At 40.1% G+C, this 26,815-nt stretch overlaps 1 protein-coding gene across 6 annotated transcripts in view; it reads right to left on the bottom strand.

Moving 5' to 3' along the window:
• DCAF6 (DDB1 and CUL4 associated factor 6) overlaps positions 1-26,815 on the bottom strand; it is a 138,499-nt gene that overhangs the window by 47,327 nt on the left and 64,357 nt on the right. For 2 of the 6 annotated variants that reach the window (XM_045983486.1, XM_045983489.1), the window contains exons 8-12: positions 25,452-25,545; positions 23,804-23,923; positions 21,965-22,225; positions 19,900-19,938; positions 4,490-4,549 (exon numbers count right to left, since the gene is read on the bottom strand). In XM_045983486.1, the coding sequence (XP_045839442.1) occupies positions 4,490-4,549; positions 19,900-19,938; positions 21,965-22,225; positions 23,804-23,923; positions 25,452-25,545 (574 nt within the window). Of the gene's footprint in view, positions 1-4,489; positions 4,550-19,899; positions 19,957-21,964; positions 22,226-23,803; positions 23,924-25,451; positions 25,546-26,815 lie in introns of all 6 variants that reach the window. The other 4 variants (XM_045983487.1, XM_045983490.1, XM_045983488.1 and 1 more) reach the window with 3 other exon arrangements.

The raw sequence follows: 26,815 nt of genomic DNA on the forward strand, positions 1-26,815 counted from the left end.
GTTAATTAAAGAAATCTAAGTTTTTCTTAAAAATATGAGTAAGAAATTTAAAATATGGTTAAACAATCCTTAGAAATATATTCAGAAGGAAAACTTAATCAATGTACTTCTCCCATTCTACAGAATAAAATGGAGAACAGGAGTCTTGACAAAACCAAAACTGGAAGTAAGAGCATTATCTGAGGACAACTACTATCCCCTACCTTTAGCTCCTTCGATGGGGAGTCTTTCTTATTCGGTAAACATGCTCAGTTTTGTGCACGCCCTTGCTTCTGGGGATATGGCTTCGCAGAGTGATCACTGGCTCTAACAGATGTGCGTGTGAATCCCAGCTCCTTCACTCACTGGCTATATGACCTTGGCAAGCAGTTGGTTATCTTTCTGTCTCTTACTCTTCTTATACAACCTCTAATTCAGAGGAATGTTATAATAATTAAACACAATGCACCAAAACTGTAGGTTCAGTCTTTCCTGTATTTAAAAAGTCTTTTTAAAATAATGTATACAGGGCGCCTGGGTGGCTCAGTGGGTTAAGCTGCTGCCTTCAGCTCAGGTCATGATCTCAGGGTCCTGGGATCGAGTCCCACATCGGGCTCTCTGCTCAGCGGAGTGCCTGCTTCCCTTCCTCTCTCTCTGCCTGCCTCTCTTGTGATTTCTCTCTGTCAAATAAATAAATAAAATCTTTAAAAAAAAAAATAAATAAAATAATGTATACAAATCGATGAAGAAAAGAATGTAAATTAAAAACAAAAAACCCTCAGTTTTGAAACTACACCCCCCACCCGCAGACATTACCTGTCCTCTAACTTTTTTCTTAAACGAGCAGACTGGAAGGTCACCTACACACCAGCATCCCCGCGTCCTAAACGAAAACCTCTCACCACTGCTCTCTGGCTTCTGCCTCCGCAGCACCAATGAAATTGCCTCAACAATGGATAATCCACACATTTCCCAAGTCCAAACACAGTTCTCAGTCCTTTCCATCTGACACCACCGCTTCACATGTCGCTGCTGACCAGCTCCTCCTTCAACTTTCCTCTTCCCTGACCTGGCATTCTTTCAGCCCTGGTGATGTCTCTGCTCATTCCTCTCCTGTCTCGTTAGCTAGATCCGTTTCTCTGCTTGCTCCTGAGGTGTAGATGCCCCTTTCACTGTATCCTCTTTTCCTAGACAGTCTCCTCCGCGTCCCTGCTTTCAACCATCTGTAAATTCATTATTTTTGTTTAATACTTTATTTATTTGAGAGGGAGAGAGAGACAACGGAAGAGAGAGAGAGCATGAGAGGAGGGAGGTCAGCGGGAGAAGCAAACTTCCTGCTGGGCAGGAGCCAGATTTGGGGCTCGATCCCAGGACTCCACGATCATGACCTGAGCCAAAGGCAGTCACTTAACCAACTGAACCACCCAGGCGCCCTAAATTCATTATTCTTAATGTTTTTCTCCACCTCAGGCCTCTCTGGTGACCCCCCAGAAACATATAACCCCCCCAACTGTCTATAACATTTCTCCATTTGGATATCTCAAGGTACTCCAAACTCAACAATCAAGAAAATCTTATGTATCTTTCCCCTCCCCCATCACCAGCTGTTTCTCCAGAAATTCCTATCTTGGTTGATGGTATCACTACTATTACCCTATTATCCAAGAGACCTGGATATGGTTCCCTCGCTCATTTTTAACTACTCAGTCTCAATGTGCCATCAATCCTGTCTCTTAAGTATTTAAAAAATCTGTCCACTCTTCTCATTTCCCACCACTGTTGCCTTATTTTGGACCCCATACCATCTCTCATCTGGACTATTACAACTGCCCCTTACATGGTCTTGCAGTTTTCAATCTTACCACCCTCCAATCAACTATCTATAATCCTGCCAAAATCATCTTTCCAATACGTAAATCCGGGTCTGCTTCTCTCAAGCTGAAATAATGTTTATGGCATCCTACTGCTTAAAGAATTCACTTACTCCCTCATATAACAGATATTTTTTGTTTTAACGTACAACAGATCTGGCGTTAGGCACTAAGTGTAACAGTGAATGAAAGCAATATTCAGAGAATATAGGCATCAAACAAACCCTTAAATGTATGATCACAAATTCTGACAAATGCAATGAAGGAAAACAGCAAGTCACAAAGAAAAAAAGAGCAGAGAATTACTTCAAATTAAAATGTCATGTTACTTTTGAGAAAGAAATTTCTAAGTGGGATTTGATGAGTAGAAGCTGCTGTAGAGAAAAGGATTTTGGGAGAGGGAATAGCAGATATAAGGCTTTTGAGAGGGAGAGAAGCACAGAGTATCAAAGGGACTACAAGCAAACCTGTCTGTTAAGAGCTGAGTCAGTGAGGGAGGGGTGGCCTGAAATAAGGCTGGGGAGACAAGAGGTCATGCAGGGCTCTGTAAACCAAGGCATGGGTTTAGGTTGCTTTGAAGGGCAAGGGGATATAATTAGAAAGTTTTAGGTAGATGAAGGACAAGTTTAGATTTATGTTTTTAAAAGTTCACTCTGGCTGTTGCTGGGGAACAGGCTGTTATCGCCTCAGTGGATACAAGGAGCCCAGGTAAGAGGCGGCTCCCTTAGTCCAGGTGAGAAATACAGTGGACAGTGGTGGGCAGTTTCTCTAATTTTTATAAAAGTTTAAAAGTTATTTTTAGGTAATATAGGCCTGGGATGTGGAAGTCCCAATACTTTAAAAGATGTCATCCTGTTAAGCAAAAACACATGTAAAAAACAAAAACAAAGAAACAACTCGGGATTTAATTCTTTAAAATATTTCTAACTCAGAGGACTTATCACACAGTTCATTGAGGATTATGATGCAGCTTCTGCCAGGCCCGCTCAAGATTTGCCCTTTTATATAACATTTCTACTGATATGACTAATAGGCATATCATAGTTTATGCCAGAAAAAGAGAGAACTACTTGATTTCTGCCTCCAAACAAGTCTACCCTAGTTAAGTGGTATCATCATTCACCCAGGCCATGATCCAAAACTCTGAGTGTTATCCTTCAGTCATCTCTCTCTGCCATATCCCATATCATAAGCAAACTAAGTACCAAGTTAACTGAATAAAAGATTCAATGTAATCTATGGAAATTAGACGATGTGATGAACAGAGTGTGAATCTGGCCACAAACTCTCTGGTAGTGATATACTATTTGCATTTATATATACTTACCAAAATAATTATTTGACTAGAGAGCAGTTTTTAACAATAGTACAATATATTACGATATAATTGTACTTTACCTCAAGGGAATTAAACATCACTGTTAATACCTCTATAATAAATGTATGTAGATAAAACATGCTGAATTTCTTAGTTCTCAAATTCATTTACAACTCATTCATCATTCGTTCATTCTCAAGAACAGAAAAACCTCCAGCAACACTTGTCATCTCAGGGCTATAGAGAATAATTTAAGACCAGAAGGAATTTATTTTAAAATTAGTTTCTGAATATGTCCAAGAAGACAGCTAAAATCAGATCTATTTCTCACTACTTCAGCAATATTTAATTTCCCAAATACTATCAGCAAATGAGTTCTCCTACAGGTGTAAACTTTCGGCCAAATAAAGCTTATGGCCTTAGGGCTGAGTTATTTTTTTTTAATTTTTTGAAAAATATTTAAAAAGTCTATTAAACAATCATTTGTCCTTTTAAATAGAGAAAAGTGAATATTTTTAAATTATTCTTGATAACTTAACATCAACTTTTTCTACCCACTGCATCAGAATACATTTAGAATTGTCCAGAGAATTCTGAGGGGCAATGATAAAGCTGTTACCCTAATTCTAAAAGCCTGTTTAGTTTGTCCTCCTCTACCAATCTATTTCTGTGCTCTATTTGCTCTTCTAGTGATACAGCCCGACAAGTAACCCGTCTACCTCATGAGGCTCTGCTCACAGCTGTCAGGTGACCTCACTCTCTCCTACCACAAAAGTGCGAGTGTGAGTGGAAGCTCTTTTCCCTTCTGACTGATGGCTCCAAAGCTCCTCTCTGAGCTCACAGCAGTGTCCTTATAGTTAAAGCTTACCAGGAGTCTGACCACGGGATAAGTGAGACATAAAACCAAGTATCATTACGACAGCCACCTGGTAACAGAGAATATTACTGCCTTATGTAACCTTTTCTAAATCAGCCACAAGGTAATATGGTAGCCTCATATTCACAATTCTACACAATTTCATGATACCTAGAATTTTTAAAAATGGATATAGCTTATATCCACTACAATAGTATTATAAAAAGATAATTTAAAGTTGGCTTAAGGGGCCAAAAGTAGAAATTAACTTAGTTTATGTAGAAAATAATTTGTAGAGGCCAAGGAGGACCTCTGTACCCAATACTACCTACGGTAATTTAGCCCACAAAATACCTACTACCAGACCATAATCAAAATGAAATGCTATGAGAAAGTGAGAGAGAGCTTGGTTTATGCAATAAAACTACGGCTGGATGGGCATAGCGCATCTCCTGTTGCACGCACCCTGTTGCTCGTCAAGTGACATGGATCCGAGCTGTTTGTTAACCACAGAAGAAGGAGAATCTGAAACAAAAATGAGATTTCAACTTAAAAGTAAGCAGCAGAAAACTGCACAGCAACGTCATGATCAACTCTAAGCTTAAGACAAAGGTCTAGGGGTGGGGAAAAGAAGCCAGTACAGTGGTGTATTTCCCAAGCAGTGAGTCAGCGGCCGTGGGCTTCAGACAGGTTATTCCACGCAAGCATTTAGCAATGCTGAGAATGAGTTAAGAAAATGGTGTTCGACTTCCATGCATATACCTTTTATCAAATTCAAATTTAGCACAGGTCAAGGCAGATAAAATAAAACTAAAGTATCTCCTTCATTAAACAGAAGACTCCCTCCCCTTCTCAAACCCCCTCCCAGCTCCTTAAGGATGGCTTTCATTCTGGACTGAGCATTCAAAGCATGAAATGAGATGCTTGCTACGCTTTGCTAGGTACTGGTCATTGCATCTTGAGCTGAAAATAGGAGCTCAAGTGAAGATGTCAAAGAAAATGGTTTGTAAGAGAAAAATTCAATGAAGTAATTGCCATTACAGAAATATAGACAATGTTTGAAATTCTAAGATATGTTATGCATATTATAACTATACTCTGTCGAAGGCTTAGGTTTCTTTAGGTGCCTGGTGGGAAAAGAAAAGAAAAGGAGTAGGTTTAATGGTCTGAGCTTTGTGCTTTCCACCCTGGCTTTAAATAGAACATTTAATTTTTTATCCTTTTGATACACTGAGTTTCTGTGTAAGAATCTGTCCTACAAATGTGCTCTATTGTTTGGGAAACACTGATATAAAGGCAGCGTGGTAAAACGGAAAGAGTACTTCTCTGGGGTTGGTGAGTTTTGATTCCAAACCTGGTTCTGACAATAATTAGCTATGTGACATTTTTAGATCTAAGCTTCACCATTCTTCCTGGTCATCCTAGGGACCTAGTAACTTAAGCAAGGCATTGGGGAACAGAAGGAGGTGGCTACCAAGTCCTGGCTTGAGTTTCAGTGTCCCAACGGGGCGATACGAAAAGGGAATATGTAGATAATAAGCACAGCTCTCTCCTAAATGTAAGAATAATTCCCGTCTCTAATATCCTGTGCTCCAGTTCTTAGCAAATACTAGTAAGACAAAAACCCTGCACTTTTGGATAATCACCAGTTTCTATTCATCATGCCTCTATTTCCCCAAAAGTAGACAAAATATTTTGAATTGAGAGTGTTCTTAACCTGATGGCTAAGAAAAGTTTTCCAATATATCTTGGTTTCTCTGCAATTTTATATCACCCGATTGCTTCAATTTCTATACTTAAAAGTCTGAATCTTGGGGTCACTCCTATCAACTCTAAGTCATCTACCTTCTGATACAACCCGTCTGCTCAGAGACTTCTGGATTACTAGGTTCTGATAAAGCATGTGCGGCATCTGGGTAATAGCTCAGACTTATCCTTACTTATCTCTTCATCGGAACATTCAGTTCAACAAATGTGGACGACACACATGAAAAAGAAAGAATGACAGTGTATCAATCAGTTCCTGAATCTATCCAGGCTTTACTTTCCCTTATAAAACTTCTTGTTTGGGGGCGCCTGGGTGGCTCAGTGGGTTAAAGCCTCTGCCTTTGGCTCAGGTCATGATCCCAGGGTCCTGGGATCGAGCCCTGCATCGGGCTCTCTGCTCTGCAGGGAGCCTGCTTCCTCCTCTCTCTCTGCCTGCTTTCTGCCTAGTTGTGATTTCTCTGTCAGATAAATAAAATATTAAAAATAAATGAATAAATAAAACTTCTTGTTTGTCCATTTTTAGAGTTAGATACAACATTCCTATCATGCTGTTTTTTCAAGAACAGGGAAGCTGGTCTTGAGAGAAAACCAAAATTATATTCCCTAATATAACATAACAAAAACTTGAGTCACAGTGAAATAAATATTGGAAAATCCTCCTAGAAAGTGTCTTATGAGTATTTTTTGTCTCTTTGTACTTGTTATACATTTCACTGTGTTCTCATTTATAATTAGGAGCCCTCAGAAAACTATCAACCTACCAGGTACTCATTTAACGAATACTGAATTTTCAGTAAATATTATGTAATGTACAAATCTTATAAAATGAAGTGCATCCTATCTAACTTCTTAGAGTTTAGGAAAGAATATGTCTAAAAAATGCATTGATAGAGGATTTAGAATGCTGTCACTGCCTCAAAATTACGTATTTTCAATCTCTTTAATGATTCAAAGTATTAACGAAGTCTATGTTAAAATAGAAAGATAGTATTAAACAAGAAGGGTTTCCTTATTGGTTTTCAGCCTCTCACAACTGTATGTATTTGGGGAATCATTTGTTGTTCCTCCCATCCTGCGAAACCAATCTTTAAGAAGAAATCCTTCTATCATTGCTTCTATTCTACTTTTAATATTGGGTACAATGCAACTGTTTTCAGAAGGATTATTTTCCTGTCACATAAACATCTGAAGTAACATGTTTTTATACCACAAGATATTCATATATACAATACCCCTAAGTTCTAACTTACAGAAACATTTCCGAATATTAACACAGTAAAATTAGCTCAATGCTGACTGCTTCAGTTGTCTGCGTGCTCTACTCCATTTCCCTGTAAAATATCTTTCAGAAAGCACCATTACAAGGTAAAAATCAGACCATATGGTCTACTGATAACCTACTGCAAAATGCGACATGGCTGGTCTAGTTATTGGAAGTGTTCAGAATTATTAACATCACTTTTAAGGTAGAGTAAACTTTAGGCAAAAACTCAGTCAGTGTCTCAGGGTCAATTGCCGTATATTTAAAAAAAAATTTATATTTTGGTTTTGAGAAAACTCTTTAGAATTTTCTAAATTTTCTCATCACAATTTGTTCAATTGTAGACAAAATAAGGAATTATAGTCTTAAAGGTAAATAACAAGTACTCGTCAGCCAGACTTCTAGGTTCAATTTTGGCTTTTCTACTCAGTTATACTATAATCCTGGACAAGCCATTTAAGGTCTGTATGTCTCAGTTTCTCCATCTGTAAAATGGGGATAATCACCGTACCTACCACATACTGTTCTGGTGAAGACTTAATGAGATGATCTAATGTAAACTACTTAGCACCGAGGAAAGGGTCAATTATGTTATTATTACTTGCCTGTTTTTCAGAAACATGCTACTGAATGAGAAGTAATGGCAGGAAGCTCTTCTGAAAACTACGGAACATATTCCCATGTCTGAAGCGCTCATTAAAGGTCGGGAAGGACTACAGAGCTAGACGAACATCACACCTGACTCACCAACTACCAATGCGATAAACACTAAGAACAGGATCGAATGCATCCACTTGAGAAGTGCTATGCGTGACTGTCGTCACGGGACAATGGGGAGTGGGATATTGTATAGAGCCTGTTTGCACAAGACCGGGTAAGTACTGATTTTTTCCAATATGGCTCAATTTTGAAAAGCCCTTTTTCAAAAATAATCACCAGTTTTATACCCTTTTGGGGTATAAAAACTACTTCTTTCTTTTCCAATCAGCAAAACCGTGCCATAAAGTGAAAAAGCAGTTCCTACCTGACCCTTCTAGGCTGGCTCCACGCTCCAGTGGGGCTCTGTGGTGGTCAGGCCAGTAGAGTGGACTCCACAGGGCTGTCACTCTGAGCAGGAGCCAGCAACCCAGGAAATGGAAAAAAAGAGTTGGGCCTAAAATCAGCACCAAGCTGACTGCGTCTGCCATAGCTGTTTACGACATGTCTTTACAGCTCACTCCAAACTCCGAATGCTGTCAACTGTATATGGTTGGGATACGAGGTAATTTTGAGGTAGCAAGTGAAAGATACCAGAATTATGATAGTACATTATTATGTGTGCTTCTCTACTTAGGAGTATAAAAATTTTATACAGTATTGTCTACCCTAACCTTATGCTATCTGTAAATTATGGTAGGCCGGACTATCTAAATAAATCAATAATTGGGAGACTGAGACATAAAGCAGCCAAATGACCTGTCCAAGCTCATTGAGTCATAGGAACAGGCCCAGAACTCAACCAGTCTAGTACGTGAGCAGTAATGTGATGAAGGCAAATTCATCTCTTTATCATTTTAAAAAAAAAAAAAAAAAAAATCACTGAAAGCCTAGAAACAAGTCATGATGTATTTTCTAAAAGCCTAGGAAAAATTTTTTAGTTTTTTAGCTTAAAAAAGTAAAAATATTTTCTTTATTTTCTAGTAAAAGTATTTTAAAGTAATATATTCTAACTTTGAAAAATGAAATTTTTAAAAGTTAGCTATAGTTGATCAATTAATGTCCATAATACAAAGACAATACTGTACTTATTAAGTTTAAGAACATGTTTTGTTATTCAAATAAAACCTTATCTCCCTGTTGAATTTCATAAAGTTAATTCCTATTCTGTGTTTTTATAATTTGTGTGTTCTGAAAAGATAAATTTTGCATTAAGCCTATTCATTTTTCCTCATACCCATAAATGGACAAATTAGATAGATTATATTGGTTGTTCTTTGTAACAAACTATGTATGATTTAACTTCTTCTCATTTAATTACTAAATAGTGTTCCTTTCACAATTGAGGACAGAGTAAAAGCAGCATTATGAACTGAACCCAGGATGCGTCACAGAGCGGACGTACTCGGGTCTCACAGGAATGCTATGTTAAAAGCATAGGATATACAGGAAGCACGTAGGTGCTTCACCTTGTAGGTGAAGGGAACAACACACAATGACTTTGACACTAGAAGTCTCTATTACTGGCCATGGGGACAGTCTCAGGGGCCCCAAGATGTTGTTTAAAAACAAAGTAAAGGTTAACACATTTCTCAACCTCAAAACGGGGCAAAGTGTCTACGGAACTTTACCTTTTTAAAGACTGCCACAAAAAGACTGATTACCAAATTAGATACTATTTAATGAGAAGGATACTCAGAGTTGGTAAAATAGCATCTCACTTCACAGAGACCACATAATCCCTCTAAAGCTTTCTGGCTATAAAGAAAGAGCCTGGTTCAATTCAAATTGGTAAGCTAGATATGAAAGGCTGAGTTTAAAAATATTTTTCTAATTTCTACAATGCACCGATGTAGACAGTTTTATATTTTGCACTCAAGCTCACTCTAATACTTGGTTTGTTACTTGTTAACGTCAGTATTTTAAAAAATATGTATATATGTAGGTGCATTTTAACTTCCTACTTATTTGGTTTTTATGTTGCATATTTTTTCCTTTGAGACACATAAGCTCCAGTTTTGTATATAGCACAAAATCATGGCAAAATGTCTTATTCTTAAATGTCATGACTGTAATTTAACCAAACTCTCCAGTTAGTTTCAAGTATAGGAAAAAAAATTGGTCAGAGACCTGGGCTGATATTCCTTCCACTCATGTAACACTGAATCAAAAATCAAGTCCAGAACTTATTCCAAACATCATGTCTATATCACAGTTATTTAAATCAAGATGTTGTATAATGTGCTCGTGTTGTCAGCACTTAGTGGAACAGGTAATTTATAAAGTGGAGACTGTTCAGTTATACCAATAAACAAACAGATTCCAAGTAATTAAATCGGAGTTCTCAAAGTAATTAAATAAATACCCTAACTCATCACTCCTTAGGGTGGCAAAACAAAGCAGTACATCAAATTATCATAATCTCATTAGTATGAGGACCCAGCTACACTCTAGTTCCTAAATAAAGATTTATAGCATTTACGATGTAGTACCTATACAATAGGACGTATGTACCTAACATCCACCTTCAAAGAATTAAATTGACAAATTATCTTGTGCTGTGTCTTTCACTGATTACGTCAACAAAAGTTTGTTGAGCATCAGGAGCTCGCTGGCATAAACGAACTAGGCCATTAAAATGCTCAAAGAAAGAGAGAGAGGCACTGACCACCACTGTCTATCAGAGTTCTATAGCGTAAGAACAGGAACATGAGACTCTGGGGTATTTCTGTTGCCCTATATATCAAAAAGTTGACTGTGTATACAAGGAGTAAGTAAGCAAATACTGAAGATTTTCAAACAATGACAGAAGGGTAACTGAGTCAGCATGCTGCTTTGGCTGAACAACACTGTAATTCTAAAATCTAGTATCACACTACATTCCCAGGAATACTGGTTAATTTCCACAGGAACAACAAAAGAACAACAACAACAACTAGGGGCCATAAGCATAGATATCAATTCAGCATATAAGAAATTCTAATAAAAATATCAAAGCAGGCTCTGGATTCAGTAGATTATTCAAAAGTAGCTCATTCGCTATAAAAGTAATAAACACCAGCCCCTCCCAGAAGTATCACAAGTAAAATAATGGCTTTGTCCCTCCAGCCGTGGCGTGATGAACACCACACTCTGCGCCAGACAGGGAGGGAGGCACAGGCCGCCGGAGCCACCAGCCTTGCGGAAGGGGAGGAGGGAAGCATCTTGTTACACAGTAGCCGTGTTAAAACACCAACTCCACCAGCTGCTTGAGGACACTTGACGTTAATAACCTGAAGCCTGAGGGTCCTGGGAAGAGCCCTCGGGAGAGGACTGCTCGGAAGTGGAAGGCCGCTGGGCCAGTTCTTGCTGCCTCTGCTGCTCAGCCCTCTTAAGCCTCAGCTGTTGCAGGCGCTTGCGGAGCAGAGCTATCTCAGGCCCCCGCAAGAATTCTGATGCAGGCAGGAAAAGAGAGGTGAAAAGACAGCAGTGAAACAGAAAATAGGAAGAATCTGATTGTATGTTAAAGAGAGAAGAATATAAATAAAATACATGTCTCATGGAAGAAACCAATTACTTACAAAAAACTGAGTGACCTTTAAGTTAGGAGATGAACTACACACACTGATACATTGTAATGCTTATTTAACAATAACGGATCACACACACACAGAGTTCTCTAAGAGCAGTGAAGTAACTAGAGTGAAAATAAAGTCTTCCATAAACAAAACATTTTAAAATGAATATTCCTTTCTTCACTAATTTCATCTTTTTATAACAAAATGATACCAAGGAAAATTGAAAAATATCAGTTATCTAATCTATATACAAATTATTAACTTCAACCACATAATTAAAATTCATTAAAATCATGAAGAAGTTTTGTATTGGTAAACAATTCTTGGAATTCATTAATGAAGAATTCTTTAAAAGTCAAAATTACACATTTTTTTTCAGCTAAAATATTTCTCTTTATATTGGAAATGTCATTTACTTTTTTTAGGCTAAAATTATTTACATAATCCTTAACATCTTCTTAGCGCAATGGTCATAGATAGAAGTAGGGATGTCACACGGAATTCCGCAGGTACACTGGCGTACCTCTATCCATGAGGCACTGTTTTTGGCTCTGGGGAGAAATAGAACATTGAACAAACCAGTCCCTGCTCACGTGGAGATTATGTTCAGAAAGGAAGAAAGACAGCAGTGGACACACACACACACATATGTAATATACATGTATGTGTTGGTGTCAAACAGGGACAACTGGTGTGAAGCAAACTGAACAGGGGCAGGGGCAGAGGTAGGGGAGGACGGGCCGCTGTTTTCTGTATGGTCATTAAAGAAGGCTTCTCTCCCAAGGGGATTTTTGAACAAAGACCTTAAGGAATGAGGGAGTCGACCACAGGGGTGTCTGGAGGGAGTGTTCCAGGTGGAAAGAAGAGCACGTGCAAATGCTCGGAGGTGGAAGTGTGTCTGGGGTGGGCTAGATCTCAGAGGCGATGGCAGAAGAGAGTTTGCAGAGAGGTGAGATGTAGCACGGTCCCAGAGTTTTTGGCGACATACCCAGAAACTAAGAGCTGTCACTTACTGTGGCGGGAAAAGAGGGGGAACGAGCAGTAGCAGAGGGAAGAGGAGAAGCAACAGATATTCCAGTGGAGACCCTGAACAGAGACTGAGCCTAACAGTTTAGACTGGGGATCGCTGGTGATGTTACCTGAAGCCACCTAGAGCGTAAGTGATAGCGAAGACGTCTAAAACCCGAACTCTGGAATGCTCATGTTTACGGGAGAGAAATCTCCCGACACAGTGAGGAGAAGCCAGGAGCAGGTTGGAGGACTGAGTGAGCACGACCTGTGGGCTGGGAGGGAAGTAGGTCAGGACGGGTGGAGCGAGCAGCAAATGCCGCTGATACAATGAAAAAGACACCAACAACTCATTCGGCTTTTGCACCTTGGAAGTCATTGATGACCTCGGCAAGAGCTGTTTCAGCAGAAATCACAGGGGCCAAACCCAGACTGGAACAGGTTCCAGAGAAGAGAAGGTAATAAAGTGGACACTAAAATATATATGCTCTTTCCAGAAGACCTGCTGCTAACAGGAATAGGGAAATTGGTGATTGTTGGTGGGGAAGAAAGAGTTACAGGAGGTTTATCTGTTTTTACGCTAGTGGACAATGTTGAACTGAGGAAGGAAAAAAGATGATGCGTGAAATGAAGTGAACAAATGCAGGAATGATGTCCTTGGGGAGAACAAAAGAGACACGCTGCGGTGGGTGAGGAGGGACTGGTTTTATTTATTTATAAGATTGGGGGGGGCAGAAAGTGACACAGAGAGAGAGGGAACACAAGCAGGGGAGTGGGAGAGGGAGAACAGGCTTCCCGTAGAGCAGACAGCCCGATGCGGGGCTCGATCCTAGGACCTTGGGATCATGACCTGAGCTGAAGGCAGACACTTAATGACTGAGCCACCCAGCTGCCCCAAGAGATTGGAGTTTTGTTTTGTTTCTAAAGATTTTATTTATTTATTTGACAGAGAGAGAGAGAAAGAGAGAGAGCACAAGTAGGCAGAGCAGGAGACAGAGGCAGAGGGAAAAGCAGGCTCTCCGCAGAGCAGGGAGCCCAATGTGGGACTCAATCCCAGGACCCTGGGATCATGACCTGAGCCAAAGGCAGCCACTTAACAACTGAGCCACCCAGGTGTCCCAAGAGACTGGTTTTAAACAACAACGTTATGCATTCTAACCAAAGGTAAGGGAGAGATTCAACAGTTGCTGATTTGACGGTGAAGGCACTCGGAATTTTGTGTCTCTCGGTGACAGTGGAAGGAAATGACGCCAACTGTCGAACAACTTTGAGCCTCCTTTACATTGACCAGAAGTGCAAATTTGTTTTATTGTTTCATGAATCAAGCCTGTCAGAGATACGAACTTCTTGTTACCATGACCTCTACTTATAAACTGTCAGTCCACTGGCAGTTAAGATTTAGCACACAGTGCAAGTACCATCACAGTCTCTCAATGCCAGCTCCTCCTAGAAAGTTCTCCAGTACCAAGCAGAACAGTACTCACTGACTAAATACATCGCTATCCTCCGCGCACGGCGCCTTCTTTTCAGGGACACACACACCTGATTTCCTGACAGCGCGCACAACAGCAATGCTTCTAGCAATATAAAATAAATAATTATCATGAACCCACAAAGTTTATTTTACACATGTCATATTTTGCTAAGAAAAATTATAGAAAATTCACTTGACTTTATTGCTGTCTCAAACCCTCTCTCTTATGTTGCCAGAAGCTTTAAGGGAATAGAAGACTCTCCACCGAGACCCACTCGGGGCTGTAGCAGGCTCCAAGAGTAGCTTCGTGCTCTTTAACCTGGAAAACCAAGATTCAATGACGATAATGTCATCAACTGTTTATTCAGCACTTCCAGCATTTTTAAAGAACAATTTGTTTGTTTACTTTTAAGGCTGGTTGTATGTGGCTTTTTCTCCCCTGGGTTAGAACAAAAAATGAGGCTATGGAAAGAAGTCACCACACAGCTAACCAGGAAGGCCAACCCCGAAAGTTCCAACCAGACTCAGCAGACTCAACAATCAGACTAAACAACAGTACTGCTGGCAGTCAGAAACATTACAGGCAGGTAAGATAAACACACATTACATCCTTTAAAAACATACAATTTATAATGTGAAAAAAATGCATTGAGGATTAGTTTGTTAACATGAACCAAAATGGAAAGAGAATCCATGAACACTTTAGGTTAAATTTTTAAAAACAACAAAAAAAACCTCAACAATGTTGGGGAATATCAGGAATTCCTAAAAGGAAATTTGCACTTCCATCTCCTGAAACAACCTACACTATTCTTGTTTACTTCTGAAAGACTCCTGGCTAATGCCCTAATGAGTCACCTCCCACCGAAAGAGAACAAGAAACTCTGCTTGACCTGACAAAGGTCCACTTGGCTCTAACCTCATGCCCTCCCTCTCCAAGACAGGTGTTATGTCCTGGAGACTGGATTATTTCTGTATCTAAATTGGTGGTCTTTATCTGCCTGCTATGGATATGTCCTCCAGTCCCAATCTGTTTCTTGCCCAGGTGATCCTTATGCATTTTTCTCTCAGAACTGTCATTCCTTTACCGACTTCCAAGTTCCTCTGGTCTCATCTTTGGTCTCCCCAAAGTTACCATTAACCCACTATTTCCACTTGTTTCTAATCTATGCATTGCCTCTACCTAGACTGAATAGACCCTGGCACCCTTTAAGGAACCTGTATCTGGATATTTGGGCTTTGAAAGCTTTGCTTTGCTATGCTGTACAACAGAGTTCTCAGTTCCCAACAATTTTTCTACAGAGCTCAATTTAGCTATAAAGATTCTGAATAGACCTATATAAATTTGTAAATCTGGACAATTATTTGTAAACAGGCAGGAATTCACAGATAAGCCATATCAGATACTACGTTAAAGAAACTAAATTCTCATGTTCTGAGTGGTCTATTTAATTAAAAACATATGGAACCCTTAGATGACCCATTTCTCAAGGTGAGACTCCAAAGTAAATTTTGTTATGTGCTGATAACCACATTCAATCCAAAGAAACCACCTTCTCTAATCATATTCTTCTATCTAGATTGAAATAAGACCATTCTAAAAAGAGGAAGTCCTAAATCAACCCAAAATGAACAAAATAAAAATTTTCTTCCTTTTTATCTTTTTAGTAATTTCTATGCCCAACATAGGGCTCAAACTCACAACCCCAAGATCAACAGTTGCATGCTCCACCAACTAACTAGCCAGGCACCCCAAAATAATTACACATTTTAATAAGTGCTTTTCAGGAAGTAAACAGGGCTCTATAAAAGAGAGGAATATTGTAGTAAAGGAGGATGAGTCTGGCTAGGGTAGGGAGGACACCTGAACCGAGACACAAGGAAAAAGGAGTTGGCTGCGATAAGCCAGGGGGAGAGCTTCTCAGGTATGGAGAACAGTCCGTGCAAAGGCTAAAGAATCAGAAACAAAGAGGCAGAAGCGAAGTTGGCACATTCAAGGAAAGTAAAGGAAACTGCTGCAGGCAGAGCCTAACGCTCACTGGCAACTAAGAAAGTGCTACGAAGTGAGGTTAGAGAGGTGGGCAAAACCCAGGCCACATGGGGTTCTTGGAGATCCACAGTGAGAAATTCCAATATTTTTTGCAGTTCTGCTCCTAAATGCAATTAGAAGTCTTTGGGGTTTTAAACAGCAAAGTTACGTCACCTGATCTAACAGTGTAAAACACTCACCTGGCTGCTGCATGGAGAATGAAAGACTAGGGCACAAGAAGAGTAGGCGCAAGGAGGTCAATTAGCAGACAAGTGAGGATGGGACTGGAAGAAGAAGAAGAATTTGTTTTCGACGCAGAACCAACAGGACTTGCTGATGGACTGAACATGGGACACGAAGGAGAACAAGGAATCAAAAATGACACACAGGCTGTTAAAATGGGCAAACGGGGCGGGTGGTTTCAAATTTACCGAAATATAAAGCAGCCAAGATGGAAGCGATTACCAGATGGGAAGGATCTGAGGCTAAATTAAGTTTCAGTTTGGACATGTTAAGCTCAAGATATCCAAAGACAACCGAAAAGAAGAGTCAGATGAGCAGCTGGACACAGAAGTCTGCAAGTCAAAGCGGAAGAGGGGACTGCTACGTCCATCTGCAATCTTCACCTTAGGGGCTAGTAACAGCCACGTGAACTGACGCAGCCCCCAGGGAGACAGAACAGAGAGTGCAGACTAAGGAGTTCCGCTAAAATGTTCAGAAGTAAATAGAGCAAGAACTAGCAACAGTGACTACTGAAAAACAGCTAGAGCTGGTAGTAAGAACAAAAGGAAATGTGGTACCACAGATGCCAAGAAAGGAAAGTGTTTCAAGAAAGCAGTGTCAGACTATGTTATGCAATGGATGAAAAAATCCAGTAAGATACTAAGAGAAGTCACGGGTGACTTTGTCCAAAAGCTTTAGTGGAAACAGAGCTGAAAGGCAGAGCGGAAGTCGGCTGACAAACAGACGGAAGGCGGTAAGCAAACGGAGGCAGTATGTGAACACCTCTGGTGAAGATGATGACGAAAGGAGCAAAGACACGGGCTGGGGGAAAGTGTGGGTACCGTACTTGAGCGAAGTTTTTTCTTTCTTTTTTTTTTTTTAAGATTTTATTTCTTTCTTTGTCGGGGAGGGGGGTGAGCACAAGCAGGAGAAGCAGCAGGCAGAGGGAGAAGGAGAAGCAGGCTCCCCACTGAGCAAGGAGCCTGATGCAGGACTCAATGCCAAGACCCTGGGATCATGATGTGAGCTGTAGGCAAATGCTTAACTGACTGAATTGACATCCACGCATCCCAAGGGAAGAATTTTTTTTTTTAAGAAAAGAGCATGTTTAAGGTGGGAAGGGACCAATACAGTAGAAAACGCAATACTAATGACGCAGGGAAGAAGCAAAGTTGAGAATCTGGAAAGGGATGGCTCGCCGTTGACAAGAGCAGACATAATTTCTCCCTAAATGTGTCTGTTTCTATCATGGATATGAGAATGTCAGGGGATTCAAAAGTAGGAAAGTGAGCGCTTTCCCCCCACACACTGTGTATGTAAAGGTCATCATCCGGGGGCAGGATGAGGGCAAGGGAGAGGGACAGAAGTCTGAGAGACAAGAGGCTGTTGAACACTTGGTCTAGTTGTGGGGCAACAATGTTCAAAGACTGCTCTGACACGGCGTTGAGCAACCAGCGAGCTGTGTGCTTGTGACTTCCTTCACGGCTCAGGAGTGGGCTAAGAGAAGGCAGATAACTTGGTTCACAGAGGGGATTTTGCCGGGCAAGTTTTCACATTCCCATCATCCCTTTCCTTCACCCCAGCAAAAGTGACAGAGGAAATACAAGGAACATAAAGGAAACATTTACATAAAGAGGAATCCACAGCAAGGCAAGAAGTATACTTTTTCATTCTACCTCTATGCAAGGCAACAGAGGCGCACCTCCAAGATTCTGTGGGTTTGGTCCCACAGCACCACAATAAAGTGAATATCCAATAAGGCAAGTCAGATGAGTTTTTTGGTTTCCATGTGCATATAAAAGTTATACCTACACTATTCCGTAGTCTATTAAGTGCAAATGTCTGCTATCTAAAATGCTAACATACATGCCTTAATCTAAAAATATTTTGCTGCTAAAAAAATAAAGGTAACCATCATTGGGCTTTCAGTGAGTCATAACCTTTTCTGCTGGTGGAGAGTCTTGCCTTGAAGATTCTGGCTGCTGACTGATCCAGCTGCTGAAAGGTGCGATGGCTGTGACTTCAAAGGACTTTTTCATTAACAATTTCTCCATGGCATGTGACATCATTTTATACCACTTGATTCACAGCAGAACTTCCAAAATTGGAGTCTATCCTCTCAAAACCCTGCCGCCGCTTCATCCGCCATGTAACATCCTACATCCTCTTTGTCATTTCGACGGTGTTTACAGCTTCTTCACCAGAAGCAGACTCACCCGTACGAGACAGCTCATCTGTTCAAGTTTGACCCTGAGATGGCGGCAATTCTGTCCCACCTTCAGGGTCCACTTCCCCTGCTGGTTCTCTGGCCATGTCCATCCCATCTGCAGCTACTTCCTCCACTGAAGTCTTGCATCCCTCAAAGTCATCCATGTGGTTGGAACTGACTTCTTCCAAAGTTCTGTTCATGCTGATAGTTTGACCTCTTCCCATGAACCATGAATACTCTTTTTTTTTAAAAAGTAGGCTCCACGCCCAGTGTGGGGCCCAAGGTGGGGCTTGAACTCACAGCCCTGAGAGATCAAGACCTGATCTGAGATCAAGAGTCAGACACTTAACCGATGAGTCACCCAGGTGTCCTGACTCATGAATATTCTTAATGACACCTAGAATGGGGAATCCTTTCCAGAAGGTTTTCAATTCACTCTCCCAGATCCATCAAAGGAATCACTATCTATGACAGCCATAGCCTTATAAAAGGTATTTCTTAAATAAGAAGGTTTGAAAGTCAGAATGACTCCTTGACCCGATGGCTGCAGAATGGACGTTGTATTAGCAGGCATAAAAACATGAACCTTGTACATTTCCATCAGGAGCTCTTGGGTAACCAAATACACTACGAATGAGCAGGAATATTTTGAACGGAGTCTTTTTCCCTAAGCAGTAGGTCTTAACAGAGGACTTAAAATCCAGCAAACCATGTTGTAAGCAGACGTCTTGTCATCCAGGCTTTGTGGTTCCATTTCTAGAGCCCAGGCAGAGTAGATTTAGCATAAATCTTAAGGGAGCTAAGATTTTTCGGAATGGGGAATGCTGGCTTCAAACTTTTCTCCTGAAGCTTCCGAATCTCTCTGAGCCTTTGCAGAGTTGAAGTGAGGGGCCTTGCTCTGGATTAGGCTTGGGCTTAAGGGAACGTTGTAGCTGCCTGATCTTCCGTTCAGATCACTAAAGCTTTCACCATGTCACTTATCATTCACGTGTTCACTAGAGCAGCACTTCTGATTTCTTGCAAGAACTTTTCCTTTGCATTCACACTTGACTAGCACTTTGACTAGCTGTTTGGCACAAGAGGCCTTGCTTTCTGCTGGTCCAGGCTTTCAGCATGCCTTCCTAACTGAGCTGTCATTTTCAGTTTTTTATTTAAAGAGAAGTGCGACTTTTCCTTTCACTTGAACACTAGGAGGCCATTTCAGAGTTACTAACTGGCCTAACTCCAATATTGTTGTATCTCAGGAAACAGGGATGCCCAAGGAGAGGGACAGAGAGAGAGCAACAGCTGTTTAGCAGAGCATCAGAACATACACACGTTGACAGAGTAAGTTCACTGTCTTATGCAGGCGGTGTTTGTGGGGCCCCAAATCAACGACAGTGGTAACATCAAAGATCACTGATCACCATAACAAATACGGTAATAATGAAAAGGCCTGCAATAGTGTTAGAATTACCAAAATGTGACACAGACGTGAAGTGAGCAAATACTGTTGGAAAAATGGTGCCAACAGACTAGTTCGACGCAGGGTTGTCTCAAAGCTTCAAAGTGTAAAAAACAAAATATATGCAAAACACAACAAACTAAAGCACAGTAAAATGAGGTATGTTCACAGGAAAAATCATGGCTCTGAGAATGACACTCCCCCTTACCACATGGGTAATTCCTAGTATCCAGAAACCTATCTGAACCTAGACGTGCAGAAGAGATTGGGAAAACAAAACAAAACAGAAAAAACTCATTAAGTCCTTATTGTTAAAATGTTGTACTCTGGGATAATGAAATGCTTGTTGTCAAAACAATTCCAGGCATAATCTTTAGATATTTCATCAAATTATTTTCTTCAATACTGACCCTATATTCCTAATACGGAAGTATTTTGATTTTCCATAGTGCAGTCAACCAAAATTCTTTCAACTGGTTAAAATATTTCCAGTTAAAAATATTTCCTTGGGGCGCCTGGGTTGCTCAGTGGCTTAAGCTGCTGCCTTCGGCTCAGGTCATGATCTCAGGGTCCTGGGATCGAGCCCCGCATCGGGCTCTCTGCTCCGCAGGGAGCCTGCTCCCTCCTCTCTCTCTGCCTGCCTCTCTGCCTACTTGTGATCTCTATCTGTCAAATAAATAAATAAAATCTTAAAAAAAAAAAAAAATTTCCTTGCTTCTTTAAAAAAATTATAGGCAAATGTTGCCAAGTCATGATCAAAACAATGATTACATGATCCTCACAATTTTTCTATTTTGATGATTCAAATGACTACTAATACTTACATTAAATACTGAAAGCGATTTAGCAATGTGAAATGCAGTATTTGTTGTGTGAAATATCTGCACCAAAAAAGTAAAATGAAACTCTAAACTAAGTACTTTACTCAGAAATATGTTTAGAAACAACGAGAAATAGTTAGGGTTCAGTGGAACGTGAATATAAGCTAAGGAATCTTCCTGCTAAGTGTTCCTGATAACTTGTAACTGACCAGAATCTTTAAGAATATTTCCAAGAAGCTATTACTTAAAAAAAAATTTTTTTACCAATTTTACCCTCTTTGACAAGCACACTTTTGACTGATTCTGTCATAATTTCCCAAACACTCCAAAATATCTTACTTTCTCATAACCTGAAACACTATATCGACAGTGGAAAACCTGGCTTTAAAGCTCAGATTTAGCTATTATAGATAAACTGTGCACAAGTCTTAATAGTTACATAACTGACTCTGGCTTCTATTCCCACAGAAACCGAAACGAATTACCAAAAATGGGATATTTACGATAAAAGAATGCGTAATATAAAACACCCTGTATTTGGTGATCTGGTATCAGATTTCAGAGAAGAAAAAAGTGACAGCTTGGCAGTCACACTGTTAGGAATTTTTATAGGTTTTAGCTTAGGCCTGCCAGCTGTATCTCTAGTTGCTAATGTTTTTTATTATATGTCAAGTAAAATGCCTCTTTAGAAGAACCCAAAGAAAAATATGAAAAAAACTCTTAGTGGTTATTATAATTACATGTACACAGTTAAAATGCCAAGTAAATTATAGTCATATCTGCTGAAAATTACTGTTACAAATACTAGTACATTCCATAGTTGGGGAAGGGGGGACTTGGAACATGAGGAGTTTTAATATTGAGAGGACAATTAAAAGAATTTAGGAGTTGATTTTTTTTTCCACTAATAACAAGTTCCAAGAAGACAAGGACTTGTTAAAATAATTTTTCATGTAAATATAGGAGAAATAAATCTTTTGGTAAATTGTATACATTATTGACAAGACATGTTATCAAATGTACCACAAGGAATGTATTTAACATATTTTATGGTATGAAGAAAAATAATAAAAACTATAAAGAGAGGAACTGATAACAGAGATATAGCCGAGTAAGTCTAGAAAAACATTTTCATCTATAATGGCTTATAAAAGGAATCTTTAAGTCAAACGCATGAAGCTATGTCAAAACAATATCTGCTGGTACCTATATTTTTTAAAGATTTGTCTTAGGTAAACTGAAGATTCTGGTATTTGTTTAATTCATGGAAGTTACGCACACCTGAAGTTTGTCTTTAAGTTATATGTTCACGTCATAGTACACGTCATTTTGATCTACTCCATCAAGAACAAGTTCACGTGATTTAGTATGTTTCAAACCAGCCCACAAAGAGGTATTCACGGTCAGAAATCATCAGATGTAGCACAGCCTATGGAAAGAGTGCATCCTCACCAGACTGATGATGAGCATGGCGTCCAGATGCCTCCGCAGGCTGCCTGTGCTCATTGTCTGGGGAAGACAGTGAGGAAGCAGCAGGAGGGCTTTCTGTAGAAGAGGGTGTCAGACGAGCCTGAGCTGACACGGCGGGGGACGTGGAAGACGGAAGAGACTGTCCAGCTGCCGGATCCACTTCCATTGCACTCTCCCCCACTTCCAAACCAGCACTTGACGGGGCCGTAGGAAGAGCAGACACATCTGACTGGCTCGTTCCACCTTCAAAACACACATGTTAACGCAAATTCAAATACTAAGTGCTTTCCAAAGCCAGTTACTCGAAGGAGATACATTCAAGAAATACTTGTGCAGCTGTCCATGCATGGACACACACAGAAACATGTAATTCCAGGATATCATAAGCACCCAGTGATGGTTTGACCCCTTTGACCAAACAGGCTAATCAAGAGAGATAAAATCTATGTACAGAACATTTTTGTTAAAATAATCAGTCTTTCAAGATCAATATGGTACCTTCATTTAGACAAAGCTAAATAATAGGTTGTGAAATGCCTATAAATAACTCTAGTCCCTTTAATTTGAAGATGATGTTTCTAATTTAATGACTGGCTAATAGGATAATGGATTTTATTTGTTTGTTTATTTATTTACTTATTCCAGAAAAAGAGAGCATCCACAATACTGGGGGTGTGTGGGCAGACCAAGAATCTCCAGCAGGCTCCACGCCAAGCACAGAGCCCTACACGGGGCTCAGTCTCATGACCCTGAGGACCATGACCCCAGCCGATATCAAGGGTCAGACACTTAACCAACCGAGCCACCCTGTGGCCCAGGAGAATGAACTTTATTCATATGTTTCCATTCTACAATATAATGTCTTCTTTGGTAAATATTTAAGAAAAATTTTATTGGGAAGAGTAAAGTTACAAATAGGTCTGAATAGGATTAAGTTCCTGATTCTTGCTTCATTAGCAATAATGTTAACCACTAAACTAACATGATGCAGTCATGATTTAAAAAGGCTTGAGTGTCTGTCTTATGCTAGGCTTTGTGCTATCTGCAAAGGAATAATTAGGAATAGTCCGTAAACAATTACCATTTCCCCTCAAGTCTAGATGTTACTAAAAGAAAGATGGAACAGACTAACCCAACTCATGTCTCACAAGATGCAACTACTAGAGAATATGAAGTTTTCTCTTTTAATTACCATGACTTAATTGCTTCTTGTTTTAAATTTAAACATAAATTCAGTAACTCTTAGGCAAATCCACAGTCCAAGGAATTTTTTATAAAGTTAACTGAAATGAGGAGTTAATAAGAATCATTTACGGAAAAATTCTATTTAATTTTAAAATTTTGGGTTTTTAAGACAATAGGGAGTTAACTTTTATACTCCTCATTTTTGACAGAGATAAGTAACTTGCCCAAGACCCCAAAGCTACAAAGTAGTGAACCAAGATATGAAAACAGGTTAGCTAACAACTAGAAACAGCAACTAATAACCAATGCCTACATAAGATATAGGAGAAACTATTCCATTATATAAAACTTCTCATCTACAGAGTTTTATGTATTTCCACTCTCAGAATGCATACAAAAATGCAATACAGAAAGGAAACATCAGAATTTCTTACTTTGCTTGAGAAAAGCAAAGAATAAGGGCCAGGTCTCCTGGTATGTGAAGGACAAATGATACCCAATACCCTTGGTCCTCTACGGCTTCGCACAATATAGTTAGGAACCTATGACTATTACAGATACAAAGTGGTACAAACTGAACGACATCAACGAAACCGTCTTTGCCGGCTTCCGGCCGGCCTTCACCGAAAAGACTACCTCGTGGCCGAAACCGTCCTCGTCCTCCGTTGCTCTGTGCGACCTCACTTGCTTCTTCAAACCACCTCGACAACATGTCAGACATTCTCTGCATCAGTGACACATTGGGACTTTGCTCGCCTAGCACAAATACAGGTCGTATCAGTGAATTCAGTACGAAGCCAGCATCTTTCACTAATGCAAAAACCCAGATTTTAAGGTCTTTAAAATGAGAGCATTTTTATAAAAAGAATCAAACGCCTAAATGAATTCTGTGAGTGTATATAAACGTGTTCGCATCATCGTCACATTTCACAGTAAATGTTTGTGGGAGTGTCGCTCCATCTGAGTGCTGAGCTCCTCGAGAACAGGGTTTACATCTCCCGCATCCTTGTCTATTCTGGGCACCTCCGTCCCACCCACCCCGACCCCAGCCCATGTCTTTAGTTCCACCAGGGCACGGCTAGAAAGGGCGCATGAATTGTAAACTGAACCGATTAAACGAAAGGTTTGCCCTCTCACCTGAATTTCCTTAAATGCCATTTATTTTCACCACACTGGAAGCATATTCCAGTGTGGTGAAAATAGTAATAGATAGAACCATTTATATAGAACCATTTGGGTTCTGAAATTAACAGAACCCAAAAGTATTGTATTTATCTCTTCCCTCTACTCCTTTCCTCCTTCAAATACATGAATTTTCTCTTAAGGAAATTACCATATTAAGTATGACACCAAAACTAAGAATTCTAAGCTACAATCATATAATTTAAAATGCAAATCATCTGTTCTTGGATTTTCTGTGAAAATTTAATTTTATACTTTATTGCCTTTATATAATGTTTCTTTATATTTAAATATATAAGATGATACCAAGTACAATATATTGGAGAACATGCTTTTGATCTTAAAAGAATTCAGAAGTCATTAAAGTAAGATTTTGGCTACAGGCCAATTATTAAAATACACACTGATCAATTCTATTTTATTTTATTTTTAAGATTTTATTTATTTATTTGACAGAGAGATGACAAGTAGGCAGAGAGGCAGGCTGAGAGAGAGGAGGAAGCAGGCTCCCCGCTGAGCAGAGAGCCCGATGCGGGGCTCGATCCCGGAACCCCAGGATCTTGACCGGAGCCGAAGGCAGAGGCTTTAACCCACTGAGCCACCCAGGCGCCCCCTGATCAATTCTATTTTAAAAGGGTACCATCTTAAAGCTCCCAAAGTAATTTCTTATGCTTGTCAAAAGGCACCTGATGAAAGGAAAAACAAATTTTTATCTATTATAAAACTCTTGAGTTGGAAATTAAAGAAATTAAGAGTTTTCATTTCTCTTTTTATCTAATAGGCAAAATTTCAGAAGTTTGATGATATCCAATGTTTTATATGGCAATGGGCATTCTTATACTTCCAGTAGGAATGCAAAATAGTGCATTTATTTCAGAGGGAAATTTGAGAGCTATCAAAATTAAAGTGCACTCTCCTGTAGCCCAGTTGCTCAGTCTACCATTAGGAATCTCACCTCAGACACACTTGCACAAGTGTGTTAAGATTCACGTACAAGGGTGTTTTAGTATTACTTGTAATAGCCAAAAAGAAAAAAAGAAGTTGTTAAAAGATTCATTTCTTAAAATTTCGTATTAGAAAAGGCTGAGCAAAGTATACGTACCATCGCGTTCTCGTTCACTCTCAGGCCTCGCTCGAGGTCCAGTATCGGACCAATCCCCACGAAGTCTCAGACGCTTCACTGGAGGCTGTCGTAACTAAAAGGTGAAGAGAAAATGCATTTGCTCAAGTCTTAAAGCAGGCTTTAAGTCTAACAGATTCCTTCCATGTCCTGCTGTCTCTCCTGAGTATGCCGAACGGACCCAGGTCAAAATGCAACGGGCAGTCCTTGCGCTGGCAGCTACGGATGGTGCAGCCCAACCCCACACCTTCACCCTCACGAGTCCGCACATAACTCTGCAATCGGGGTATGTGACTTCTAACCCACCCGTGTCTCTTTACAATTGACAACAGGAAAGTTATTTAACCCAAAGGAGCTTGAGTTCTCTATAACAATGACACGCACAGTCTAGGTAAAGTGTCTACACACATGACAATAGGAATTGTCACTATTCTGTTACTATCAATGGTTTCCTCTCCGGGTCCCCGTCGACTGCAATCCTTCACGACTCACCTCGGGGTCTCTACATTTTTCCCTCATTCGTGGCTAAGAACTCTTCCTCTTAGTTCAGAGAAAATAAAGTCAGTCCTGTAGAGATGACACTAATTTCTTCGGCTGCATTCTACAAACATACTGCCAGTCTACAACTTCCTAATTCCTTCGAACCTTTCTAAGAAGATGAATCATTTATTTTGTTTATGCTTAATCTCTCCACTGCGCTTTTTTATTTCATTCCTTCAACCACTCAAGCACCTTGCTCCAACAATGACTCTCCCACAACTACGTCCGTTTCCTCTCTCATGTCTTCCTTACGACATGCTGACGGTTTCTCACCGCTCTGAACAACTAAACATCTCCATTTTATACTACGATCGAGCTCGACTTTTCCCACATTTTCTGAAGCTTTATCGTCAAGCTGCTTGAAAAGAAGTCTGCTATTCAGTCCACCTTTACCTACCTTCCTCCTCAGCTCACGCAGTCACCCCGTTCCTGTCCTTCCACTACATTCGTCTCGTTAACGGCGAAGCTCACCAATCAGTGATGCAATGATCAACAGTCAACGGCCAATTCAAAGAGCACCTTCACAGCCTACTTCGTTTGAGGTCCACGGCACTTGACACTCTTGATTATTCTCCGTAACTTTTACATTTTTAACATTTTTTATTGAGATAACACACACACCAGAACAGTCACCCTTCTAAAGTATGTAAGTCAGTGACACATATGTACAAAGCGGTGCGACCACTTGCACCGCCTCTAATTCCAGAACATCTGCATCACCCCAAAGAGAAATCCAACAGCTGTAAGCAGCTGCTGTCCTCTGCTCCCACCACTCGGCTCCCGGCAACCACTAATCTACGTTCTGT

The sequence above is a fragment of the Meles meles genome, chromosome 17, assembly GCF_922984935.1.
Source record: "Meles meles chromosome 17, mMelMel3.1 paternal haplotype, whole genome shotgun sequence".
Taxonomy (NCBI): Eukaryota; Metazoa; Chordata; class Mammalia; order Carnivora; family Mustelidae; genus Meles; species Meles meles.